Source organism: Melospiza georgiana, chromosome 7 (genome assembly GCF_028018845.1).
Source record: "Melospiza georgiana isolate bMelGeo1 chromosome 7, bMelGeo1.pri, whole genome shotgun sequence".
Taxonomy (NCBI): Eukaryota; Metazoa; Chordata; class Aves; order Passeriformes; family Passerellidae; genus Melospiza; species Melospiza georgiana.
Window position 1 is genome coordinate 17128504 of NC_080436.1, and position 27131 is coordinate 17155634.

General features: G+C 41.0%; 1 protein-coding gene across 1 annotated transcript in view; it reads right to left on the reverse strand.

The window, feature by feature from the left end:
• Window positions 1-5277: 5277 nt before the first annotated feature.
• Window positions 5278-27131, reverse strand: part of ITPRID2 (ITPR interacting domain containing 2) — a 39919-nt gene continuing 18065 nt past the window's right edge. The window contains exons 11-19 of the mRNA XM_058028008.1: window positions 22790-22878; window positions 18537-19751; window positions 15923-16003; window positions 15428-15555; window positions 14279-14429; window positions 12928-12993; window positions 11903-12283; window positions 6908-7032; window positions 5278-6514 (exon numbers count right to left, since the gene is read on the reverse strand). Coding sequence (XP_057883991.1) covers window positions 6922-7032; window positions 11903-12283; window positions 12928-12993; window positions 14279-14429; window positions 15428-15555; window positions 15923-16003; window positions 18537-19751; window positions 22790-22878 — 2222 coding nt within the window. The 3' untranslated portion in view covers window positions 5278-6514; window positions 6908-6921. The remainder of the gene's footprint in view (window positions 6515-6907; window positions 7033-11902; window positions 12284-12927; window positions 12994-14278; window positions 14430-15427; window positions 15556-15922; window positions 16004-18536; window positions 19752-22789; window positions 22879-27131) is intronic.

Sequence of the window (27131 nt, forward strand, 5' to 3'; positions counted from 1 at the left end):
TTTTAAAATAGTATAAGAGGCATAGTGAGAGAGCACTCAGCTATAGCATTTGGAGATGCCTACCTTGGCTCCCTCTCACACCAATTTGCAGCATTAGAAGTCTGCAGGCAAAATGTGCTGGCATTTTCTATAGCCTGCACATAGTCTGGGGACAGCTGAAACATTTAAGTACTGACACATCCTTGTAGTTCATCTTCTGTTTTTAGTGCACACCCCACAACTTCAGTTTCAGATGCCTTCATGATTCAGCTAAAACTGTAATGGAATTAAAAATAATAACTGTCCAAGATCTTTCCTTCCTATGTCATTCACTATGTTCTGGTATGAAGCCTTTTAGAATATCCTGCTGTAGGGATGAGCTGTGGAAGCACTCATCCCATCAGGCATTGAGCTTGAGCTATTTCCCCTGGTGTCTAGGAAAGGTTTTTATCTTGTTTCCAGCCAAAGACAAGGCTTCTGGGACGGCAATTCAAGGGTGTTGGTTCTGCACTCTTTGCACGAGTTTTGTTGTGGCCCTGATCTGCCTCAGCTCCTCTGGTGTGGTCAGAGACTACTGCAGCATCACTCTGGAGAGGAGAGCTGGAGTTCCTTGTAAAACAAACCTGCTTAGGGCTTTGGCTCCGAAACTCACCAGTGCAGATGCAGAGAAGCATTAATTTGCAGCACCTTGATCCAACAGGGGCCTTTGCAGAGCAAGTTTAGACGTGGCAATCCTCCCAGTGTGTCTCAGACACAACTTTAATCCCCATTTTAGCCACTGCTATGTGAGAGATTTAACAAAGGTATGTTGCCCTGTGCTTTCCCTGGGCTCTCCAGCTGGCCCCTCTCCTCACAGCAATGCATCCTCAGCATGGGCAGCCCTAGCAGCATCAGAGGGAGAAACACTGCAGAGCACTCTGGCTTTCTGCTACAGCCAAAAGGGCTTCCATGTGCCTCTTCCTTCTGCCTTTTTCTAAAAACTGATGAACAGCTTCTTCCCTGCCTTTGCCCAGACAGGGGCATCAGTTTGCCCTTTGGGGCTCTGCACTGTGCCTCACTCATGGGTGCTAAAATCAGACAGAAGCCTTCCAAGAATAAAAAAATTACATGTTCAAAATGACACTGAAATTTTCCTTTCCAAACAGCATTGCAAACAGGGTGACTCCCACTGAGCTGCTGGAAACACAGTCTGCTATTTATATATAGAAAATGCAAAGAATTTCATATTTGCCAGGGAGGTAGAATGCAGAGCAGATCTCATCTGCCTCATGAGTGCCAAGTGCTGCCACAGTCATGTCAAGAAGAAGAACAGAAAGTCTTTCTGAGCAGTGACAGAGTCAGTGGGACATTCAGAGAGAGCTGTTGGCCTGATAACAGTCTAACCCAAATTTCCATTGCCAGTTCTTATCCACAGAGTATCAGGTTTGGACTTGTTTATGTACTAACTATATATGTGGATACATAAAGCCTAGATAAGTAAAGAGATACAGCTATTTCTATTTATATAAGCTCTTTAGTTAAGATAGTAAATAATTCCTCAGCAGTATGGTTTTAATCAGAATCAGTTTAAAGTTATTTTATCTGAGCACAGAACTTACACTGTCTATTCCAGTCTTCCTCTGAAATTCATAGCTCCCCACACTTTGAAGTAATGTACAAACATTTACTGCTAGATCCCATCCACTACCATCAGTAGAATACACACATCCAAAACACAGGAAAGGAGCTGGATTAATGGGACATGACCTGAGCAGACAGTCAAAAGATTCTTGCCTAATATGGACTATAGTTCAATAGTGCAGAAAGAAAAACTCTGGTACTGATTTTAGGAGGGTATTTCAGCAGGAAAAGATGCTACAATTGCTTCCTTACCAAGGATATGATAAATCTAATACATCTTTCAATAAACAAAACTGTGTAGTGTACATAGGTTTTAGAATAAATTTATATTACATTATTTCCATATTAAATCTTTAATGCAAAAGTTGCCTGACTATATCATAAATAAACAACTGAAATATAAAATTCAGTTGTTACTGTAAATTTTTTAAACACAAGTTAAAATATAGAACACGTAGAAGATAAACCAAGGAATAAACTTCCACAGTTTCAGAATCTGAGTTAGAAAACCCCTGTGCAAACACACATTCCCAGGCAGAAAATGAAAAGTCACCAAGTACCTGTAAAAGCTCAGTATGCCAATTTCAGAACATGTTCTTAAAATTCTGATTTTTGAATTTGAGACTTCAGATGGCCCTTCTTTCTTGCCTCCTCCTCCTCCCCCTCTAAGAACATGCTAGACCAAAAGATGTCAAAACAATCAAGGTCCTGCCTGTAGCATCTGCAAGGGAGGGACTGAGACACACCTGGAGGAGAGGATCTGGGTTTTGGTGACCTGGGCAGGTTGGCTGGGGCACAGTTGTTTGCTATTTCCTATACAGGTGTTGGGAGTAGCAGGAATGGGGCTGCTTCACGAGTAGGGACAAGCCAGGAGCCAAGGCTAAGTGCGCTAGCTGGTATGTAAATATCACACTGCCTAAGCAGGACCTACCTTTCCTAAATCCATGCTGCTGGGCTTGATGCTTTGGCTGTCCTCTATGTGTCATGAGATTGAACTCAGCTTAATCTGATCCATAACCTTCTCTGGCACTGAGGTCAGGCTGACAGGCCTCTCCTTCCCAGGATTCTCCTTCCAACACTTCTTGCAGGTGCGTGTCACATTGGGCAGTCTCCAGCTGGGACTTTTCTGGTTAACCAGAACTGCTGACAAATGATGGAGAGTGGCTTGGCAAGCTCTTCCACCACCTCCCTCAGTACCCTCGAGTGAATCCCGCCTGGCCCCACAGACTTGTGAGTGTCTTAGTTATTAAGGACTGATTCCCACTGACACTCTGAACCAGTGTCCTGAACAAGCCAAAGTCTGCCTTCTACAAGTTCAAGGTAGAGGTTTTGTTGATCCCTCTCCTTACTTCACCAAGAATCAGAAACTTCCATTGTGTGGTTCTGTGGTTGAAGGCTGTCTTGAGCACAGCGTCTCCCACCAGCCCCTCTTTGTTTGTAAACAGATCTAGTGGGGCACCACCCCTTGTAGCCTTACTTACCAGTTGTGTCAGGAAGTTCTCTTCTGCACACTCCAGGACTGCCCCCTCTCCTCTGCTGGAGTTTTCAGGAAATATCTGGGAAGATAAAGCCTCCCACAAGAACATGGGCCAACAATCATGAAATACCAGCCAGGCACTTATCAGACAGTTCATCTGCTGCCTCATCCTGGGTGGTCTGTAACAGACTCCCACCAAGATTTTTGCCTTGCTGGTTTCCCCCCCACCCCGATTCTCACCCACAGGCACTCACCCTTATCATCACTATCCTCGGCTCTGCACAGAATAAATACTCCCTAATGTGCAAAGGCCCCCCTCTGCCTCTGCCTCCTCGAAGAGCTTACAGCCATCACTGCAGCACTCCAGCCACACGAGTCATCCCAGCACATTTCTGTGAGGGGCTCTATGTCATGGCTGTCCTGCTGCACAATGGCTTCCAGTTCCTCCTGCTGTTTGTTACTGACACTGTGCATTGCTGCAGAAGCACATCAGCTGAGCTACTGATTCCACCCCAGCACTGGCATGCTGCCCCTAGGCCCATCTCTACTGAGCCAAGCCTTATCTCCCTCCCCCTGCCAAACCAGCTTAAAGCCCTCCCAAATCACCACTACCAACCCACAGTCTAGAATCCTTTACCCCTTTTAGCCAGTGAACACAATCTGTCTCCAACAAGCCTGGTGCCACATGGACCAACCCATGACTGAAAAAGCCAAAATGCCACCAATGGTACAAATCTTTAAGCCACAGGATCAGGTGGGTTCTCCTGTTACTCCTACAGCCATCAGGCAATGACAAAGGTCACTGTCATAGCAAAATTTAGAAATGCATGCAAAATATCTCTGGCAATACAGTCTGGCTTCATTCACTGCAAATTTAGTTGACCAGTATTAATCAGCCACTAATAAAGCTGTCTGAATCTGCATAGAATCCATATCAAATTCCAGGCTGGCAGAAAAAAAGACAACACTAATTTGCAAGGTAAGTAGCAGTTTGAATCATTAAACAAAATTAAAACTGTCCATGCTCAGAAAACCATTATGCTAAGTCACCCAGGATAGGCATCAATAATGATGGCTTTTCCTAAGGCACAAACAATTGTCAACAGAAGTTGACACCAACTCAACTTAGCCTATACGACAGAACCATTAAAATAAATTTTAACAGTTTATAGGCATTCCATATATAAGTGTCACTCAGAAAATATTATCTGGAAGTGTGTTTAAGAATGGCAAAAATTTGTTAACCAGACTATGGAAAAAAGGTGCTTTTATATCCATTTGTTTTAGTACAGTTTTTATAAGCATCTTTTTGAAATGTCTTTATTTTAAATTATAGCCAAACCTCAGAAATATGACTTCCATCAGTTGGATGAAAATTTGGCAGTACTTTTCATTTCTCAGGATATATTAAACATTAGGATTTGTACTGCTGAGATCAAATGTTCTTACAAGCTACAAGATGAAGTACCTCAGACAGCCTGGGACATTACCAGCAAGTGACTTTTCTTGGTGGAGTAGCAGGAAGTCAGGCTGCTGTCTCCATGGAAGATGCTCCTGCTCAACTGCCACCAGCTCCCAAAGTGCTTTCCTCCAGCACTCCCTGAGAGCTGCAGCTGTCACCTTTCTTGGAAAGTTGCTTTGAGCAGCTCAAAGGCACAGGACCTACATAAGTGGTCAAGAGTGTTAATTAATCTGACAAGGGGAGCAGGTTGAGTATGCTTTGGGTTTCTGCATTTGCAAAGGAAGGTTGCAGACAGGTGGCTCTGGCTGGCTGATCTCCTGCGGTGTTCTGGAATGGAGCTGCATGCTCATGCAAGCTGCAAAGCAAGGCAGAAATCTACTGCAAGTACCACCTTGTATGGATTGCCATGTATCAGTGCTGCCAGAGTTTGTATTTCAGCTTTTCAATGTGCACAATAAGGTTTTCAAGAAAGCCCTGCCTCTACTTACAGGGAAAAACTCTGATGAGAGGTCACCTCATCAACTTCTTGGACCAGCAACAGAAGCCAACAACTTTAAGACAATGGTTTTAAGTGCCAAAACTGCTCTCACATTCCAGGGTCCCTGAATATCTGAAAGCTTTTTGGAAAGCCAAGTCCCAGGCTTTCCTGCTGTTCCCCATTCTGTGTACTGTTTGATCAAATCTATCATATTTTGCTTAAGAGTAAACCATGCACAATACAAAACACTGACACAAATTATAGGCAAAATAAATATTTTATTGGTTTAATATACAGTTTTTTAAAGAAATCAGCCCTTGTGTGTCTTCCTAACACAATTTAAAATTTTATAAACTTTTTCATATAATATTGTAATATTTGAAACTATTTTTGATTAAAGACCTTGACATACTGTGAAGAGTTTTAGTAGATGAAAAAGGCAAAGGAGTAAAGAGAGTTCAAGCACAGCCAAAAGGGATATTATATATCCACTAAATGTCTATTTGACCACATAAAAACTCCAATGACTTCCAATTTTCTCCATTGGAACAATCAGATATTCACCAGGCTGACTGAAAATACACTCTGTGAGGGATGGAGAAGGAAAAGAGATTTTTTCCATTTTCCCCATAATATAAGCAAGGTCATTCATGCATTCCAAGTTGCAAATCCTAATTGCTTTCAGAAGACAGCATTTTTATTGCATTTTGGTTAATATGAAGCAGAACTTCTCTTGGTATGACTGCAAGTAGTCAACACCAAAAAAAAAAACACCCCAGTGCTTAAATAAGGCACTTTCCTATAAAGGGATGAGCAAACAGCAAGGAAGCAAATAAAATTAGTTAAAAGTTGTCTTCTACACAAAGATAAGGCTTTCAGTGTCAGAACTTTAAGTAGTTTTAAGAGTAACCTCATGTCATTCTACCACTCTGCTAATAGTAACCGCCTCAAGAATTAACAGCAATTTGTGTAACAGGGTTGTTTCCTTCTTTTGAAGTGGCACTAAGTAACAGCAGTGGAAACCATTATTGGTTATTTCAAGCTCTTAAAGTGGATCAGTTATTGCACAATAAATACCTCATAGAGGTCAGTGTTTTGGGAGGGGTTGTTGTGGGTTTTTTCTATTTTTTTTTAAAAAAAGCTAGACTGAATGTGTACATGTTATTTATAAATTGGTTACGTGTGGAAATCTTCAAGTTTCATGATGCATCATTAGACAAAGAAATTAGCTACATAAAAATTTACAACAGGGACGTACAAATAAATACAAAACCTTTCAGAGTGACACAATTTTGCTGATGCTTTAAAGAAAGTAATGTTAAAGTGTCTAAGTCCTTACAGATGAACTCAAGGAAAGGTCCACATCGGAGAACCCAGCGCCAAACACAGTAGCCCATCTCAGCAGCTTTAACACTTCCTGAAGCAAAACCAACTTGGCACTTCCACCACTGGGTGCTGCCCAGAGCAGAATCCCACAGCACTTCCAACTACATCCAACCTTAGGAAAAAAAAAAGGAAGATGAAGACCTAAGTTAGATTTTTGGAAGTCTGTTTGTTATTTTTAAGTATGTATTTTGAAACTATTCACATCTAAGGCAGGCAAACTGCAGAAATCCTCTTGCATGATGCCTTCACATAAAAAGTCATCATAGAGCACACTGAAACTAAAACTCAAGGACCACTCTATGAAAGCTGACAGCCAAACTACAAACCAGCTTACTTTCTAAATCTATCCAGGCTTATCAGTATTCTCTGTATTCAATGAACTTCAAATTTGATAACTTACGTTTCAAGGAGAAAATGCAAACAAAGCAAGGTATAAGTTAGCAATGATATATAACACAATTAAAATAAAAATAAAGTCTGGTTCTTGCATATCCCCAAAGATTACCTGTAGTACCAGTTTCACGGCTGTGTATCTTGTTTTGCAGTTGCAGATCTGCTTTGGGGCGATACAGCTGCTAACAATCCACTTACTATTTCTCTTCTTATTTCACCAACAATAGATTCCTTGATCTGAAAGGGATTAGCCAAAGTTTAAAGGTCAGTAATTTATATAAACAATGGATAAAACTAAATGATATTGCAGATATGTTTGATACTACCAACATGCACCACTAAAATTCAACTTTCAAAACTGTGACTGGAAAAAACATTAGAAGGATGAAAAAATAACTGTAAGTCATTTTGAAGTTCTTGCAAATTATATAAATGAAAACCAAACTAGTTCTATATTTCCAGATGGCAAATACATTTATGTTTTACACTTAGAATATCTGGTTTTATGCTAAGAAAAGAATACATTTCAACTATGAAAAGTTGTGAAGAAAAACATTTTAAGATATATACATCATAAGCATCCCAAATGCACTACTTTTTGACAAGCTGTTATTCTCTTGAAAAGGAAGGAAGGTTGATCTCTCTCACAAATGGATTACACAATAGAACAGGTCCAAGTCTGTGAACATAAGCTGTTGTTTTCAAATTACTGAAAAGGAGACAAATCCTAATTGCATACTTTCAGCAGTAAAGACAAAGAATTTCAGCAGTTGCTCACATCATCAATGGGCCAACAGAGGTTTAATCTATGCCAGTGAAAGCTATTTTTCACAGGATTGTGACAAAGGAATTACTCATTAAGTTTTATATAAAACACACCTAAGAGTTTCCAGTAGCAGGCATGTGAATGTGGCTGAGGCTACAACAAAAAAGAGCAGAGCACTGACTGCTGCAGTCAAGAAAACAAAGGAGAAAAGGAGGCAAAACACAAATATGTTCTACAAGAGCATATTATGCTGGAAAAGAGCAGGGAATGACAAAGAAAAACAGTGTGGGCTTCTTGCAAGTACAAGAAATCATTGGCACCAACTTATTTTTTTGGATGGTCTTCAGGAGGGACAAGTCAGATACAGTTCCAAGGACAGAGGAGGACAACAACTGTGAGAAGGTGCAGGGGGGTAAGAGCCAGAGTCTGGCCTAAGGTCACACAGAAGCACTCAGCATCCCAGTTAAGCAATACATTTTTCTTTTTCATGTTAGTCTCCCCTTTTCCTGGTGCGTCAAAAGGATTAAGCAACAACGTCAGAAGGGTGGCAGCAGCATTAGCAGCAGGTTATTTATCCCTTGTTCTCTTTGGCAGGCAATTCAATCCCTAAACCATTAGTGTGGCAAAGTTCCTCATTTCATTACTACTTTGCATCAAGCAGAAATTCAGACTGCCTTGACTACGATATTGTTGGGAAATGCGTTCCAGTTGGGTTGTTTGCTGATTAACAGACAAAAGAAAAGCCACTGTGCAACAGAGCCTGTTTCACCAACAGCTGAAAGCCCAGAGGATGTCTATGCTGATGCACACACTGATGTACAAAGCTTTAGAACCACTGTCAGCACAGTAAGGGCTTTGGGATTTCGAAATGTAGGCACAGGGAAACCCGCACACAGCACCCCAACTGTCCAGTAGGCATAAGAGAGCCCCCAGTGCTCTCTCTGCCCTTCTTCTTCAGTATCTCATGGGGTGGGTCTGAGTATGCTACAGAACAGTCATTTTGTACCCTTCTCTCAACAGACAGAGAAAAATAAACCTCACTTTCCAAAAAAAGCTCATAAAAGCTTCCCAAATTAGCAAGTAAATGATCTAGTACAACAGACAGTCTTGTAAAAAAGTAGAGACTGGAAGCAAAGCAGCTCCTGTTCTATTCTCAGCTCTTCCAACAGCTTCTGGCTTGACCTTGATTATTTGAGCCCTCTGCTTCTCACCTTCCTGTCTGGACAACAACAAGGCCACCCTCCACTGCCTTTTTTCACAGGCTCTGCTTCCTCCCCCTCCAGACTCAGCAAGGTCACTCCAGTGTGGTGAGCCAGCACTGGCTCCCGCAGTGACTCAGTACCGCGCGTGTGTTGTGACCAATGGCCAATATTTGCCTTTTTCATTATAAATTAGTTAGGGCAAGGTGCACCTTCTATTTGCTCTGCAGAGGGCACAGCCCCCTGCCAAGGCTTCCTCTGTACAGAAGACAGAAAAGCAGTCAATGAATGCTCCATCAATTACTTTTTAGCAAGTGAATGAAAAATTGATCATTTGAAAAACGAGAAAACCACTCATTTATGCTACATTTACTACACTGATACAACACCAACACAATATTGCATTGAAAACACAGTATCACTCCCATTTTAACAACAGTAAACCAATGACCTCCCCTCCTAGAAAAGAATTACCATTACTGCAGTATTATGTTGCTGCTAAAGAACTGATTGAGAGTGAAGTGTACCACTTACAGCAAATCTGGAGATAGGTGTTCTTCACCAACCAACCAGAAATGGAAACAAGGCTTTTCACAGTGCTTATATTTCTGAAGTAAATTTTCTACAATTAAAGGAATTGCTTCCTATTCTGTTTTCTTCCCATGCCACTCCTTCATGGCAGCAGCTGGTGAGATTTTATGCTCAAAATAATAAGCTGAGGAATCCCAACACCTGCACACATGTACAATCTACATTTTGAGGGATGTTGAGCTAACACAGATTTGAATGGAAAATGGAAAAGGGATGATTATCTGCCAGACCATCTCTGTCCCATTAAGATTCATTACAGCCTCTTAAAGCAGATGATGACAGGAAAATCATACATTTCCTTAAAGTGTAGCTTCATTAAGTGTCATTTATAATGAAGAACTGTTAGCAAAATCAGAATTTCCACTCTCATAAGCAGAAAGATCTTTAAACCAGCACATATTTTAAACTGGAGAAGAGCAGAGTGAGAGGGCCTGGTGGCCCTCCTAGTGACCCTGTGACTTATTCAAGTCAAGCAGTAAGTACTTCATGTGATAATCCTGTGGAGACCAGGCTGCATTTCATCAAGAGAGCTACTGTTTGCTATTTTAACACTTCATGTTGCTGAATGTTTTTCCGAGGGAGTTAGTCCATTAATGCCAAAAGTTAACACCATGGGTTTTTTTCACAGAACAAATAGTTACAGGTCAAAGTTCACATGCATTACAGCCCACCCAGGCATATCACACCCACTGCCCGGCTTCTCCCTCCCCTAAACACAAGGTCAGCTACAGAGAATGGGAGGAATGAACAAGGGTTTAATATTTGTGAGTGCATACATCAAGAATGCATCCTACCAGATTTCTTTCTTTTGACAATGAAACTGGAATTCCTTTGCTAACAACAGGGCTATTTAAGCAAGGCATCATTTCAGTTTATGCTCTGTTTTAACTCTTAGGAAATAATAAAGATTTTCCTGATATGTGTTTAATAGCATTCTCTGGCTCTGCAAAATCCACCAAGTGCTGTGAGCCAATGTATCTCCACTCTGACCTGCAAAACTCCTCATGCTGAGAATCTTGAGTTGATCCAGAACCCACTGCCAATGAAGTTAAACTGAGGGACAATCTTTCTGTGTGCTCAAATATTCACAAAGTGAGTCAAGCTCAGCTGTTTGCTGACTACTCATCTTTGAATAGTAGCCTCTCAGTTCAGTGTGGATTCTTTCAGCATTACAATGTCCTCAGTGCCACACAACCCAAATAACAATCCCTGTGCAAAGAGCACACAACTTTATTTGCTGCCAACTAATGAAGCTAAAGAGGAACTTTCACAGAGGCTAACCTCAGAAAAAAATATTGACTGAAATAATCCTGTCCTTTGACTTCAGCCCACTGGTTTTTGTCTAAACTGCTTTTGCAGTACTTTTGAATTACTCCTTCCTACCTCCTTCCTATCTCAGTTTCTCCTTTAGCAGCCTTCCACCATGACACCACTGACGTGGATTTTTACAGACAGCCTGGATACACAGGCCACCTTGGTTTCACTGCAGAATCAGAAGCACAGTGCAAGGTGCACTAAATATCTCATGGACCACTCTTCTGATGAGTGGCATGCATCTCATCCATTTCACAGACAAAGATAAGGTGAAGCTGCTTCCAATTATCCACAGCTTCAACACACACAGACTTGGAAGGTACCACGGCATTACAGCCTGGTCTGTTGCACATTTCTAAGCGTGACATCTTACCTAGTCCTCAGTGGTCTATGGCAGAGCCATACAAAAGCTTCAAGGGACAAGCTAAAGGCTAAGTGAACCTTCTCTTGTGAAGAAGAGAGAATAAAATCTACAAGTTCTCGATTTCCATTTCTGTATTCAGAGCAAAGTTTGCTCCACTTTTTCACAGGCACTTCATTTCAGAACAAGTAGTTTCTTTGGCTTCCTTTCTCCATTTATATTGCTTGCCAGAGAGCTTTTCTGTCATGCCACTAACAAAACACATAGTTTTAGTTGTGTTTCTTAACTTGGCCCACAGGAAAAATAACCAAGCACTCCTCACTTTCATTGACTGCCAATAAAACTAGTCCAGTACAATTGGTCCAAAATCACTCAAACTCTGAAATAACTTCCCACCTGCCTTCAGCTTGTTTCATTTACATTCCTATGGTCCTTAGTGGTTGGGGTAGAGGGACTAGAAAGTACACTTAGCATTTACTACAGCGTTGTTCCAGAAACACTATTTCACCACTCAATGAACTCCAATTTGGCGTTTTAACAAGCAAACATGACAGAAATTTTCACTTGGGAATCGAAAATACTGCTGCTTAACCAAGTAGTAGAGACAGCAAATTCTTTCCCAGCCATACTTAGCTATTAATTTACATGCTAACCACTACCACTGAAAAAACATCCACTGCTTTGCACATAAACAGAGCTGAGGCTCCAACACCTAGTGACATGTTCTGAGCTTTCAGACACAGCACAGGAACAGGATGGAGCCTTGGCTGGAGAGGGAAGAGAAAACCTTGATGGATAGGAGTTACAACCAGCCTTGCCTTTAGGTTTCAGGAAACTCAGTTCAAACATCCCAGATCTCAGCCCCTCCTTCCTCACCTCCCGTATGACTTGCTGTAGCTCCTCCTGCTCCACTGCTTTGTGGATTTCATCAGCTGAAGGCATGAGAGGGATTTTTTCAAGTTTGTGCTCCACCTCTGGCTTGGAGTCTGCAAGCTCCTCAGAGCTTTCCACTGGCTGTCCAGTGCCTGCTCTCAGCGGGGGAGTTGGTGTTAAGGCAACAGAGGCTCGGTACAACTTCTTGCTTTGACTCTTGGCTCTTCTACCTGTGTGACCAGAGCACACTGAAGAGGAATCCGAGTTTCCATGGGAGAATACCGACTCTGCACCCTCTGCTGGGAGAGTTTCCAGTCCAAGCTCTCCCAGTCCTAAACCCAGTTCAGACTTCAGAAATGACTGCTCTCGAATAAGCTCAGAGACCTAAGGATTCAGAAAAGAAACAGTCCTGAATAAGCAAACAAAAAAGTCACATAACTATGTTTTCTTGCTATTTATTTAATCGCTTACTCATTCCCTCCATGTAACAAATACAGTTATAGAATAAATATATCCTTTGCCTTTATTACTGCAACAAAGAGAATCATGAAAAGGAATGTGCCTTTTTTAAAGCCAACATAAATAAAAATTGTGGCTCTTCCCCAAGCCACCGACTTTTGCAACACATATGCATCTTGCCAGAGCCATTGACAGGCACACACGTAAGGGCTTGATTTTCATTTGTTTGCTCTTTCCTTTCTGCAGTTTTTGAACTACTTATTTTCAGTAACAGAAAATGTGCAGAAATATAAAAAAAAAATTTCCCTAGAAAATTAATGAGGTAGTACCATCATTTGTATCAACTAAATGAAAAAATATCTCACTTCTACATATTCCTCTTAAAAGCTAACAAGACTCTACAGGCACTTAGACCTACAGCTAAATCTGCTTAAGGAAAATTGCATCAACAAAGCTATTTAAGGGAGTAAAGTATTTCAAATTATGTGTCAAATTAATCTCCTGCAACCTATTTTAAAGTAAAGTCTTCCTGGTTCTTTTCATCTGAAAAACACAGAGTAAACACTTACTGGTTCAATGACGTTCAATGGAGAAGGACATGACAGGTTATCAGCACTTCTGCTTCCATACATACCCTGAAAAATTAAGTTAAGTTAATGCACTTAGGAATTTCTTAGAGCTCTCAGAAGCTAGCATATAAACATGCTGCATGTCAGAAAACTTTCTGTAAAACCAGAAAGTTGGAAACCGGAAGTGAAGCTGGTTGGAGAAAGTTAATTTCAGTCATTTTTAAAGCTGGCACTCTTCTGTAAAAGGATTTACAAATAAAAAGTTATTTATATGGTTCAAAGAATGCAAGTTTGGCTTGAGATCACAGTAATACCATATTTTACTGTTCTTGGATTTCAATGTTTTTCCCCATGACAAAATACTGAAGAGGAAGATGTGGCCTGTGGCTGTGCTGCTTCTACAGAAGATGACTGGCTAAGAAAGAGAAATGAAACCCAGGAAGAGCATATGACAATTTTTGTCTGTGCTTCTTTTGTTTGGCTGATGGCAGAACTGCAGCACAAAAAGAGAGGAACAGTCCTTCGCTGAGTGGAAAAGAAGAGAAAGTATATTGCCATGCCACCAATAAACACAGACAAAGCCTCTTCTCCCCCTTCTTGCACTTTTGGGGAGCGTTTGTGGGAGCAGAGCTTCGCCCACTGTTTGTCAGGCAGCCATGTCTTCATCTGAAGGAGCGACAAAAGGCAACGGAGGAAAAAACTCATGACAATGGGATTTTCCCCTTTTTTTTGTTTTGTTTTTTTGCGTGTGTGGGGTTGATTTTTTTTTTTTTGGTGTGGGGGTTTTTTTTTGTTGTTGTTTTTGTTTTGGTTTTTTACTTTTGTTTTTGTTCCCAAGGATTGGCAGAGCTAGAGAGAAAGCACAGTCTGTTTCTTGGGAGAGAAACACTGTGAATGTCTCATCTCTCTGCCCTCATCTCTCAAGAAAATCAGTGTAGAACTCCAGAAAGCCCATCACCATGCTCCAAGGATTTTAGACATAAGCCCTAGCTACCAAAACTGTGAAAATTCAGGGTCATGAAGAGGAAAAAGAAAGCACTAACAGAAGACGTCTGTCTTTTTCAGCCCTAAAACCCCCCAAGGTATGTATTGATATGTATGAACACCAAGACAGTCACACAATTTTTCCCCAAGGTGAAATAGTGACTGAAAATGAGAAAATATGACCCCTGATACACATGGCATCATTAGATTCCATCCCATTCTAAGAGTTATATCAGTTATGAGTTATTATTTTGCAGGTTGGACTAGATCATCTTTAAAGGTCCCTTCCAACCCAAACTATTCTACAATTCTCTAATGAACATTATATGGAGAAAAAACATGATGCTGTTGCAAAACTAATACTTACTATGTGTGCCTGAGGTCTGTAAGGTGAAGACATGTGCAGACTTCTGAGCTGGTCCTCCAAGGCAAGCAGACGTTCTTCCAGCTGCATCTCCAACTCCTGCAGCTCCATGCGGACAGACTTCCTCAGGCTCTGCAGCTGGTCAGCTTCGAATCTACAGCAAGGCCACCACAGAAAGAACAAAAGCAGTCACTGCACCCAGCTGCAAAGGGGTGACTGAGCAGGACAGTGCCACAAGTAAAGGACTTCATACAAGGGAATTCAAAGCAGGACACAGCAATGTTAGCTGAATGCCTACGTGGCACAGAAGTCTTTTTCCGTTTATAGACAAGATGTATCAGTCCACAGAAAAAACAAAACACATAGTGTACCACAGAACATTCTCCAAAAATTTTAGCTTTAAATGCAGAAGAAATCAGTATTTCTACATATATCTAATCAAATTAAATTTAAAGCTGATAAGAACAAGCACCACAGAGTAATGCAGAAATCACATGTTACTTCTCCTCTGTGGTTATAGCTTCCCCAGCACTCAGAGCTACATTTTGGCCAGGAAGCCACAGTCTAAGGCAGCCAACTGATTTCAAACGTGTTTACTTTTAAAGTGATAGGCCAAGAGCTGATTCAACTAAACTAAATATATAATCAGTTTCAAAAATTGTTCCAGATCTGCTGCTACTACAACTCCTGGCGAGCACAACCACTCGGAGCCAGAATATGAATGCCATCTGTAGCTCAATGAGTAGCCACTGAAGGGTGGAAAATCATCTGAATGCTACAGTTTTCATTCTTTATTTACATCTACGAAGATGGGAGTGATCTAAAATCAAATCTTTAAGATTTCTTTCCCCTGCAATATCCTATGTTCAAGTATCCTATAACAACCATTAATATCTGCAGCTGTAGAATCACTTTGGAGAAAGGATGCAGAAAAAATAATTAGTGAGAAATACAGATTGGAAGAGACAAAGAGTAAAAAAATCTAGAATGAAGATGCATAAAGAAAAGAGTAAATAAGATTTTGGCAAAAAAACTCATCTCCAACCCTGTTCAAATTGAAATGAATAGATTTCTTGCTGATCTCAAGAGCAGTAACACATTTTCTGATATGCCAGGGTATTTTCTCTTTGTTTTTTAATAAGGTAATTTTACCTTTCCTCCTCTGTCATGTGCTGATAAACCGTGGTCTGTTGACGCAACATAGTCAATTCCAAATCCATCATTTGGGTTCTGAATAAATTTAGATTTCTCCTCACCACTTGTAGCTCCTGGAAAGTATTCTGGGGAAATAAAAATATAATCATGAATTACATGGGAAAATGAATTAAAGTAAGTTTGGATCCTGTAGCCACATTTGCCCAGATGAGCCCTAGGAGTTAACAGCACCTCAGCAACTTCAGCACATGATGGAAGCTGCATGTTGTGCCATCACAATGACTCAAGAAAACAACATTTTCAGCTGTATCATACAAGCAAACACATGAAAGTGTATTTAGATTAATTCCTTTCTAACATTATTTGTGGGAAGCTCTCTCTTGAGAACAAAGACAAGCAACTGCCCAAAGTGAGCACAATCTGTGACACATTTAGGATGTTTCCTTGTATTTTATTTTGACTGAGTACCACTCCATAAACAGGGTGACTTACCTCGTAGAGAGGTAGAATGGATGATCTCTGAGTAGTGTAACCAGTGGCAGCTGAAAAATCCTGTCCCCTCATCACTGGGTACTAGGGGGAAGAAACAAACAATTTGAAATGGGAAAGGCACCCTCTGGAACGCACAGACACTCCAAAAGCAGCCCTAAAACACAAACTTTCTGGCATTAAGATTTCTGCAATCCATGGAAATACTGTGTTGCAAAGAGGCAACCTTACAAAATGTCAGCACCACTTCTTAACTGACACATGTGCAACAATTTATGCTTGAAAACTCAGTAGTCTCAATTGTCTCAGCTAATGATAAAAACAACAATTCCAAAACTGTAACTGAGCAAATTAAACTATGCCCCATTTTGAAATCATGGTTGTAGTCAAATTTGTCAGGGGATTTTCTTCAGTTCTTAGTTTGGGGAATTTCTGTTCATTTTGGTTTATAATCTCACTATGTTGCCTTCATCCAAAGACCCCAGCTTGCTAATGATCTCTTACGAAAACAAGACTGAAGAATTTCTATTTGCATGTTGCAGCAACATATGGAGCAAAAAGACAAAATCCAGAGCTTTGTTACATGTAGAGACACAGCACAACAAAGAACAGTGGAAACAGTAAAAATGTTTACCTTCTCAAACATGAAAGACAGCTTGTCTAATATAATTTTGAAAGAATGCAAAGGACTACTGATATGTCATGGAAAATCTGAAGCATGTTCATTCATATAGAGAAGCCTTGCTCCAACATGATCACATCAAGGGGATGGGTTTATCTTTCCTCTGTCAGCTTTCTCTGTTCCCTGTTCTATCAGCAACTTATCTAGTCCTCCTTATTTCCTCTTAAAATCACAATCATATGTTTTAACATCTCAACTTTTTCTTTAGCCATTGAGTATGCTATGTGTCAAACTCAATCTCTACTGTTGGAAACCAATCTCTGCTGTGAGAAGGACCAAGGCCCCAAAATGAAACTAATTTAGACAAAATATGCAAATATGCTTGAAGAAGAACAAGTGGGCTAAACATTATTATCCCCTCCAATGTCCTTTTCTCTTTTTTTTTTTTTTTTTTTTTTAGATTTCTTTTTCAGCAGGTTCAGTTAGCATGGTATGTGTGGTAGAAGTACTGAGCACACTGTAACCTTACACACATCAAGGCTGCAAGTGGTACACATGAGAGAATTGAATTCTCCAGAGAAGGTTAAGTTCTGCAAACACTTTCTCCCAGGAACACCATGAACACTACCTTGAGCAATAGTTGACTTAATACACAGGTTATCACAGCTTCCTGCTGCAGAGCTGGTCACCAAATCTTGCTCTGAGAAGCAAGGTCAGCTGATAGAACCAAAGGAAGACTGGATTCACCTCTAACTTCTGACAAGTGGCAAAGTCAATAAAATAAGAGGGGCCCAAAAAAGGCCACTACAGCCTCCCACACGCAATACGGTGCAGGCAGCTGCATGTTTGCTCTTGGGTAAAATGCACAGAAATTTCAGGTCTACAACTGCATAGTATTCACATATTCATACATAAACAAGCAGAGTCTGTAACTAACTTGCCCACACAGCCTCCTGCAGGAGCTTGCAGGATCCTAAGTTGGACCACTACCTAAGAAAACAGCAGAACCAGGATGGCAGGAACAGCTGGCAATCAGGAGAGGAGGAGTAGAAGTAGTTGGTAAAATTTACATGCTTGCATTCTCAAGCTTTTCTTCTCTGAGTGATGAGATGGATAAAATTTCACATGCTCTGACAAAATCAATTCTTAATAAAAGACTGATGTTATCAAGAACATGCTGGCTAGCACCAGAGTTGCAAGTGGAAAAGATTGGCATGAAACAGTACAGAAACACACGGAGATCAATCACTGACATCATTATTGAAGTTTTGCGACTATAAGGAAAAAGATGCACTTTTAACAGCTGTATGAGAAGTATGTCAAAGAGAAGAGAAATCAAAGGATTGACCAGACTATTCTGTGATTCTATAAATATGCATTTTTAAATCTAAATCTAATGATTCTCATCTTAAAATAAAATAATAGCTGATAAAGAGTATGCTGTTCCTCCCCGCCATCCAAGAATATCCATAAAAGCTAAAAAATAAAAAATACTGGAAAAAAAATCACTCTGGATCAACTGGAACAAGAAAACATTGAATGCAAAAAAGTGGAGCATTGAAAAGATGATCACAGAATCACAGAATATATTGATTGGAAGGGACCCACAAGGGTCTTCAAAGTCCAACTCCTGGCCCTGCACAGGACAGCTGCAAGAGTGATTCCATGTGCCTGAGAGCATTGCCCAAATGCTTCCTGAACTCCACCAGGCTTGGTGCTGTGACTTCTGTGGGGAACCTGTTCCAGTGACCAACCACTCTATGGGTGGAAAACTTTTTCCTAATATCTAACCTAAAACTCCCATCTTTGAACGCTTCAAACTTGCCTGTTTAAACAAAAGTTCCTAAAACAGTAGCAAATCAGACTTGGACAAAATATCTTTTTTTTTCCTGATCTGCTGAACTACACAAAGGAATATTCAGGTTATCACCTTGGTTTGGTAAGGATAAAATAAGGAGCCCCTTTGACCAGGGCCAAAGCCAGGCTTCCTCTTACCTGTGAGAGGTTCTGCAGAGAGTTTCTGATGTCATGGAGGACCCTGCGGAGCTGCATCTCCACAGTGGAGGGTGGGTTCATGGCAGGAGGACGATGAGGAACTCCATGCCTTGGAAAGAAGGGGCAGCTGAAGGGGGAAAGCATGGCACTGAAGGAAGAGCCAGAGATGCTTGGGATACTGTGGGTGCTGAGCGTCCTCATGTGCTCGCACAGCGGCCGGTCCTGCCACTCCGTGGGGAGGGAATGGAGGGAGCACGTGGAGCGGGACATGGCTGCTGGCATGTGCAGGGGGCAGCTCTGTACCCTGGTGGGACTGAGCTCCTCAGACAGCCTGCTGGGCCCTGCCTGGGGCACCTCTTTCTTGGAGGATGAAGGTGCAATAAACAGGGTGGATTTGCACACAGGATGGCCGGAGGCTGCCTCCTCCTCACTTCTGTCATTCTCAGATGCTGCTTCCTTGTCCTCCTCCATCTGTGTGTACTTGTAGGTGAAGGAAGGAGGACTGCAGAGAGTCTCTTTTCCTGGAGTTAACTGAACATTCACAGAGGACACCACTTTCACTGGATTCAGCAATGCAGTTGGGAGAGACTGAGACCGCCTTAGAGGATAGCCTGATTCAGCAAACCAGAGTCTCTGCTTCCTCAGAAGATCTTTTGACTTAAGCAGAGTGCACCTGGCCTTGGAGTCAGGTGAGTTGATGATCCTCATCTCAGCTCTTTGCAAGGCAACCTGAACTCTGTCCACAGATGATGTGGAGGAGCCATCACCTTCCAGAGACTGCATCGACTTGAGGATATGGTGTGTGTGATACTGAGGAAACTCAAACACGCTGCCTTCCTCCAGCAGGTCTGATTCTTTTTGCTCACTGGAAATGTCTTCCTCTTTAGAGCTGACCTCTCCTTGGACTGTCTCTGGTATATGAGATGACTTGCTTTCTTGTCCTTGATTTTGTTCAGTTTTACAGTCACTAATTTTTCTGTCTTCACTCCTTCTGCTATCAGAAGATTTTCGTCTCTCTACTTGAGAGATAATATCCTCTTCATCATCATCATAATCCTCCTCATCATCATCTTCCTCCTCCTCCTCCTCAAACTTATCAAAACAGGGCAGTTCCTTGGCTATCGGTGTCTTCTGTTCCTCACTGTGCGATGTCACAGTTGTTTCACTGTCACAGCTGTCAGCACTGCTTCCCATGCCCTGCAAAGACTCCTGAACCTAGGAAAGATATGAGACAGCAAAGGAGTGAATGTACTGGACACTCAACTACTGCCTTCTCAAGAGTCAGGCCATCAGTCCAAGAACACCTTCACAGGGCATTGGAGGGGGGAGCAGAAAGAATAATGCACTTAGTGTGCAAGAGAAATGGTGAAGGAGAACAAAGAAACTGTAGTATCAGATACATTGGGAGTACAATGAAGTATCGCACCAAAAGGAGGTTTTTATTTTCTCTAAAGAGAAAATTCTCCACACATTCCTTTGATTTGACAATAAATTCAATACTGTAAGAAGAATAGAAGTGGCAAAAGAGTAACGCAAGAAGAATACAATGCTAGTATTTTAGGTGGTGATGACAAACAGATAGCTGGGTCATGGAACAAAGCATTTCCCATTTATAAAGGTTTACAACAGTGAAATGAAGGGTAGCATTAGGAAATGTATACAGAGAAGCGAGGAGAACTACAGACTGTAGTGAAACTGTGTTACAGGACAACACCAAGAATGGGAAAGCCAGTCTGCCCATAAACTAAGCCTGTTTAAATAAAGAATCATCGAAGACTGAGAATATCACATCAGGATGTTAATCTCAGTTGGAGACCACATCTGGTACTATTAGCCCATCCCTCCTTTCTCCTGAATCTTCTTCCCCTATTTATTTCATTCTAAATAACAATTTAAACCAGAGTACATAGACGAGGGAGTTGTTAATTTAGTAGGTAACAAATGGCAGGAAAAACATTTAAGAGAAAGGAAAAAAGAGAGCTATTCATTGTAAAGCACATTCTTGAAGCTGGCCTGACTGACTGCTGTATTTACAAGTGCACAAGACATTTCCCTAAGAGCATGTGGTATAAAGTACACTCTTGGAAATTTACCATAGTTGATGCATGAACTAGAAATTTTCCTATCTCTACTTTCTGCAGTTTTTGCTGCCATTAGGATATTAGCTATTAGTTCCTTCTAAAGAGATTATGTGTTTCAGGCAATAGTTCCTTCTCCAACCATCTAGATTTCAGCCATGAATTTCATCTTCACAAGTACACATCTAACATTGCACTCACTGGCACAGCCACAAATTATTGTGAAAGAATGTGCACATTCAGATGGTTTTCAAGTTAAAGGTACTAAATGAGCAAAACATTATAATGTTTAGGTGAAATCATGTGGGCTACATGTGTGTCTATCTGTTTCCTAATCCTCCATCACATTGTTCAATTATGAGTAAAGCATAAGAACTTGGATGGAGAATTCTGGCTTCTTTGCTAACACAAAACCCCTCTGCAGAATACCCTATCTCAATATCAAAATCTCCCTCAGAAATCTTAATTAAGGAAGTCAGAGATGAAAGGCAATATGGGTTAAATTTTGAGTTCTCTCCTGAGTTTCAGAGGAAGGCTATGGGTGCTAGAGTCAATAATTTAACAGTAGATGGCACTAAATTACCATACTTTTAAGAAACAATACATACTCCTCTGTATCCCCTTCATTTTTTCACAGGTTCTCTTCACCAGCTGCCAAGTTCTCATTTCCCCTAGCTGCATCATTCACCTATATTTTCTGAATTCAGCTCAGCACTTGGTCAGAATTAAGAATTGAAGGGGGTAGAGGAGAGCCTAGCAACTCCATGGCACAAACCTCATGCAGCCTCAAAATACTTTTTCAAAACAGCAGAACAGAAAACAGAAATCTCTTCCCTTTACAGCCAACACAGATAAACTCCAGCAATATCCCAGTGAAAGGGTGCTTAGCTGCAACATACTTTTTGTGGGCTCTTCATCAGGTTGTAACCAACATAAAAATCAGGAGTGACCAACTCTCCTCTGAGTCACCTTCTAACATGCCTGTCAACTTCAGTCAACTCACAGCTCTGTAGAGAGCTGAGCAAGTATGTCAGATGATCATGCTCTTTGCAGGAACTCAGGATCATTTTTCCCTTTACTCATTATTACTCCTTTTCTTGCTCTTGAAAAGCACTAAGCTGATGTTTAAGGGAGACAAAGACCAACACTATCATGGCTTTTATTTTGGCACTCAGTTGAAGAACTACTAAATCGGAAAACCCAGAATTCCAGTACCAAAATGAAAAAGCAACACTGATGGATGAAGAGGGTAAAAAACTCTTCCCAGTAACGGCCAAACAGCTTTTAAAGTGCTTGGTGTGCCACAAGGGAGAAACACATGGTAGCATAAGAAACAAGTCAGCAGATACAAGCTATAGAGATGAAATTGCTGGAGATACCCAGAATCCCATTTATTCATTTGGGCTGTGGTCTAGGTCTCAGGAATAGCTGGCCTTGAGAGCAGGATCCAACTCAAGGCCTTTCACTGGCTGACTGACAGGCCAATCAAATCATGGCTATTACTGTGTGAATGTTTTAGGAGAACCAGGAGAACAGCTCTCCAAAATATTAGATACAATGCAGTCAAGCATGTGTATTGAGTACACACCTAAACACCAGGCTGGAACAAAAGTTTTCCCTAAGACATGAGGTCTCTCAGGTCAGCATCACAGCAATTTCTGGGACTAAGATCAAAGAAACCAGAACAAGAAAGAGCATGGAAGGTCAAAATCAACTAAAATTAGTCTATCTTCATAGTAAAGCTAGTGTGAAATTGTTTTCACTTTCTGTCAATTGGTAATTAAAAAAAAAAAAAGAAAAAAAAGAAAAAATGCAGGGGGCAGGGGGGAGAAGTACATGGGCAGTGGGAAGGCAAAAATGATAAAAACATGAAACAATCACCAGATTAGCTTTAATCCTTCAAGACCTTAATCTCTACCCACTACTGAGAGGAATCAACAGTGAGAAAAGATATACCAGTAACAGCAAACAGAACATACTGAATTTAGACCTTATTCCAGTCCCAAGTATACCCAGATTAACCTACTAAAAAGGCTTTCAAGTCTGAACACAGAGACTTGGCAGGTCCAGCTCTGAAAACTATGATTTTATAGACCTAGACTGACAGTCACAGTAGCAGTCAAACACTGTTTCACACTAATCAGGAGTATTTCAACCACAAGATGAGAACCTTACCTGAAGCTGACTGAATGGAGAACAGTCTGTAGAGTCCTCAGCAAAGCCACTGCTGTCAGAGTGCTGACTTGCTGTCCTTAAGAGCTGATCTGTTTGAAACAACCAAAACCCAACTGGAATTACTTTACAAATCACAGCCTTTCAAGACCAATCTCACTGAATGCAAACTTTCCTTTTACAGCAAAAAACATGAAATGGGTAATACAATTGCTTTTCAGTTTCCACTTTGAACAAAACAGAGAAACAACTTTTTTGTGTCAAGCAAAATCTCTCTCACCCAAAGCCCTACTTGTGAAACTTCAAGCAACCATTTTTTACATTTTTCCTTCCTGTGCTGTGGAAAAAAAAACCTCTGCAGATATTGCCCCTGTTGGAGTTCTCCTTTCACAAAACTGCATCACAGATTAATTCACACACAGGCAGTGGAAGAGTTGCTTTTGTGTTGAAAAGTACAGATTTGACACCTCTCCTGATCATGGAGATTCTGAAGATCACTGGTCTCTCACCAGCCTAGACCACCCCACACAGCCAGAAGGACAGCATCACATGGGCAGAGAGGGCCATGTGGAGGACTCTGCCAGCTACTGGAGAGGATCCTCCACTGGCTTAGCAGACAAATGCAGAACATCCCTTACACATCAATGGGCAATCTGCCAAAGCACATTCCCAGTGCTCATTTTATACACCAGAGATAAGATCCTCCTGCTTGTTCCTTTCTACTCTTATTAGGTAAGCATTAAAATAGCCTAAAGAGGCTCTAAAACCCTAAGTGCTTCCCAGGAGTGATTTTCCCTGATGCAAGCACTGCACTCACTAAGCAGCTTTGCAGGGAGATCTCAGCAAGCTCTGCAGCACACTACTGCATGTATATTTTTCCTGACTGGACACAGGAAGCACTCACCAAGTGCAATGTTTACCTTATGGCACCAGAAACATTTTACCCAGCCTGAGGTGGGCAACAACCTTATCTCACCTTTAGAGCACAGCAGAAGTGTAAAATCTTGGAGATGGGAACTACAGTGGCCTGCCACCTTCTCCTCTACCAGGCCCCTGCCACCTTCTCCTCTGGAGCCTTAGGCAAGAGCTTGCTGCTGTCTCCTCAAAGGCTCAATGCAGAATTTTGCCCCAGTTAAATGTAGTCATATAATTAATCCCAGCTCACAGCTCAATGCATTGGCATGCATTATGAAAACTGTTGGATATTCACAACTAATTTTTTTTTAGTATTCATTTTGATAAACACTTTACTAACACAGAAATAAGTAAGAGCCTGCACAGCCTGTGAACACCAGCAGAGGCAAACTGCCCACTAAGCTTCTGTATCAGTGATGTCACACAGCTTTTAGGGAGTGCCTTTCAAATTGTGCTGCAGCTCTGTTATCATAGTAGCCACAATATCCTGCGATGACAAACAACTTTTCTACCTCAAGACAGACATCCCCACCCAACTCCCAGTAAGGACAATGGAAATTACTTCCCTGAGAACTGGATCTTATTAACTGACTAATTCACTTCATACAGCTGAAAGAGCATGCCATGATCAGCTTGCCACTACAGCTGAAGCTGGGGGGAAGCTGTTACCTTCTTCATGGTGAATAGTTATCTAATTTTGTTGCCAGACATTCAGCCTCCTCTGTCTCTTTTCTTATCTGGTGAACTTTAACAGAAGAGAAAAAAACCCACTACTAGTGAAAGCCTTAGCCTCTCTTAGGGAAGAGATCCCAATTAGTTCAGATAAAGCAATTCACCAGTGCACGTGCATGAACTTCATTACTGTTCAACAGAACACTGACCTGCCCTTCTGCTTCCTTCTCAGTCAGTATTTCCTTTTCAGCTATAGAAAGGAAAATTACATCTATATGTTTTCTGAAATCAATTCTTGGGCTTCTCAGAGACACAGTGCTGAAGTTAAAATGAGTCTTTCAGATAATCTTCCATAGCACTGGTTATTTATGGACATGCTTTGACAGTCTCACAGGACAGAAACCACCAGGCAAAGGATCAGCCTAGAGCAGTCATTCACACTTGGCCTCATTTATGGCAAGTGACTGGCACAGTATGAACAGATTCAAACTGCCTTGGTTCAACCTAAGGAGACCTAGTCCTTTCTACAGGTATCCCTTGCTTTCAGTGCTACAGAGCTGCTAGGATTTTTTAATGTTCTAAAGCAAATCAGAAAATATGTTTTCTGAGTAGTCATCTGCTACCACACCTTACCCTGGTCTTTTGCAAGTTCTTAGGGCTCTCCACAACATCACTATGATGTAAATGCAGTAAAAAATTATAAAGAGCTGGAATCTCTACTGAATCAGTAGTGAAATGACAAGGTTTGGTACTGTAAAGACTGGAAATACCAACTAGTACACTGGGATATACAGATACATAATGATATCCACCCTCTTGACAAGACTGATCCAGCTATGTAGCCTGCTCTACAGCACCTGGATATCTCTCAGATTCAAGCAAACAAGGGGAAAATAGGAACACACTTCAAAAAAAAACACAGAGTTACATCTGGCTCTTGACTAAAGGTCCTCCTGGCAAAGGAGAATCTTAGGACAAGGAGTTTGCAGTGAGATATGGGTCCCCTCTCTTCACCTTGAATACAGAAAACTCAGCACTAAAGGTTGGTTTTATAGGCTGGGATCATCCCTTGCCCTGCGCAACCCCAGGAAGGCAAATATACCTTCTTCAAAAAGGTACCACTGCACAACACTGACTCTGCCACTCAAAGCTACTGTCAACACTACACACAGGAAATCTTCTGAACTACTGGGAGGAGGCCAGTGGCAGGATAATAACGAAAGTGTGGAAGAAGGAACCAGCTACAACAAACAAAACTACCAGGAACAATCAAACTCCCATCCCAGTTTAACAGAGCACAAATAAAATGGCTTATTGGATTGTTGTTTTTAACTATATATAAAAAAAAAATCAAAGTGTATTTGGGCACTGAATATACGTTAAGAAAATTGTGTATTCATAAATAATCTAAATAAACAGAAAAAGTTCTAAACAAAGAACACATGATGAAGAAACAAGTCTGTGGTTTACAAAACATGAGGGCAGATTCAGCAGAGCATCCCTGTCAGGGAAATGATTAGTTCATCTATTGCAACATCATAATGAGCTACCAGTGTCAGTCTCACCTCTTCTGTGTCACTCAACCGCTCACACAGAAGAGGAGAAGAAATATGTGGAAACTGTTCATAAAGTTTTAACATTTTTTTCTTGTACCTGCACTATTGGAAAAGTTCAAATGCACTTTGTATTTTATAAGATAATAATTAAATTAACATTCCCAATTTAACTGTGAGGTATTTTATTATAGGATTAAATATCAATTGTCCCTTCTTTACATACTGATCACACCATGCACCCCAGCACTAACAAAACCAGCCCAATAGGAGCCCTGTTGCAAAAACTCTGAGTCCCTGGGGATTTCCTTGCATCTGGACAGACAAGCACAGACTCCCACAAATACTAAATGTGTTCCAGATGTTTTCTTCTCACTCCCCCATCTCCAATCTCCTGTGGAGCTGCACCCACAGAGAGCTATAAATACAATAATTTATTAAGGACAGGAAGTGCTGATGATGTGCTTTCTTCCCTTTCAAGGATTAAACTTGCAAAACCAATAACCTTAATGCCTTAAAAGAAACAGATCTGTGGCTACTCAAAATTTCACAGAGCCATGTTGATGCCAACAACCAGAGATTCATGATTTGCGGTGTCCTGAGAATACTTTTTCCTCTAGGCATTGTACCTGCATTTGTCTTTCTTTAGGGGCATGTTTTTGGAATTGAAGGTGCTGCTGTATGATATGTCAATAAGAATTTTGTTTTTGCACTAACAAACCATTCTACCAGATAACTTTGCAATACGCTTTTTTTATAGTGGACATTCAGCAGTGCTGTGTGTTTGCAAACTAGCTGAAGCTTTTCATTCTTGTGTTCCTAAAACAACTGAGATAAGACACATGTTTTAGTTAGGAGTCTAAACAGCAGTAGACTGTGTTGTTCAACCATAATAGTCAACAGTCAGCCAGACTATTTCAGTAAGAAAAGAGAATATCTTTTTATTTGAATAGTTCACTTCTTATTAAAAGCCCTCTTAATATGCCTTACAAACCGCTGTAAATTTCAGAGAAAGCATCCACAGCCCTCTGTGCAGATGTAAAATGACACCGTAAGGTTTCTAATAACCTGTACCAAAGAACACCAACCCTACTAACTGACAAAGAAATACCACCACATAGAAAAAGAGGTACAGAAGAATTCCTTCAGGGAAGTATTCATCTGGAACAAATCTTTATGTGTGCTTATGCACCACAGAGAAAAAG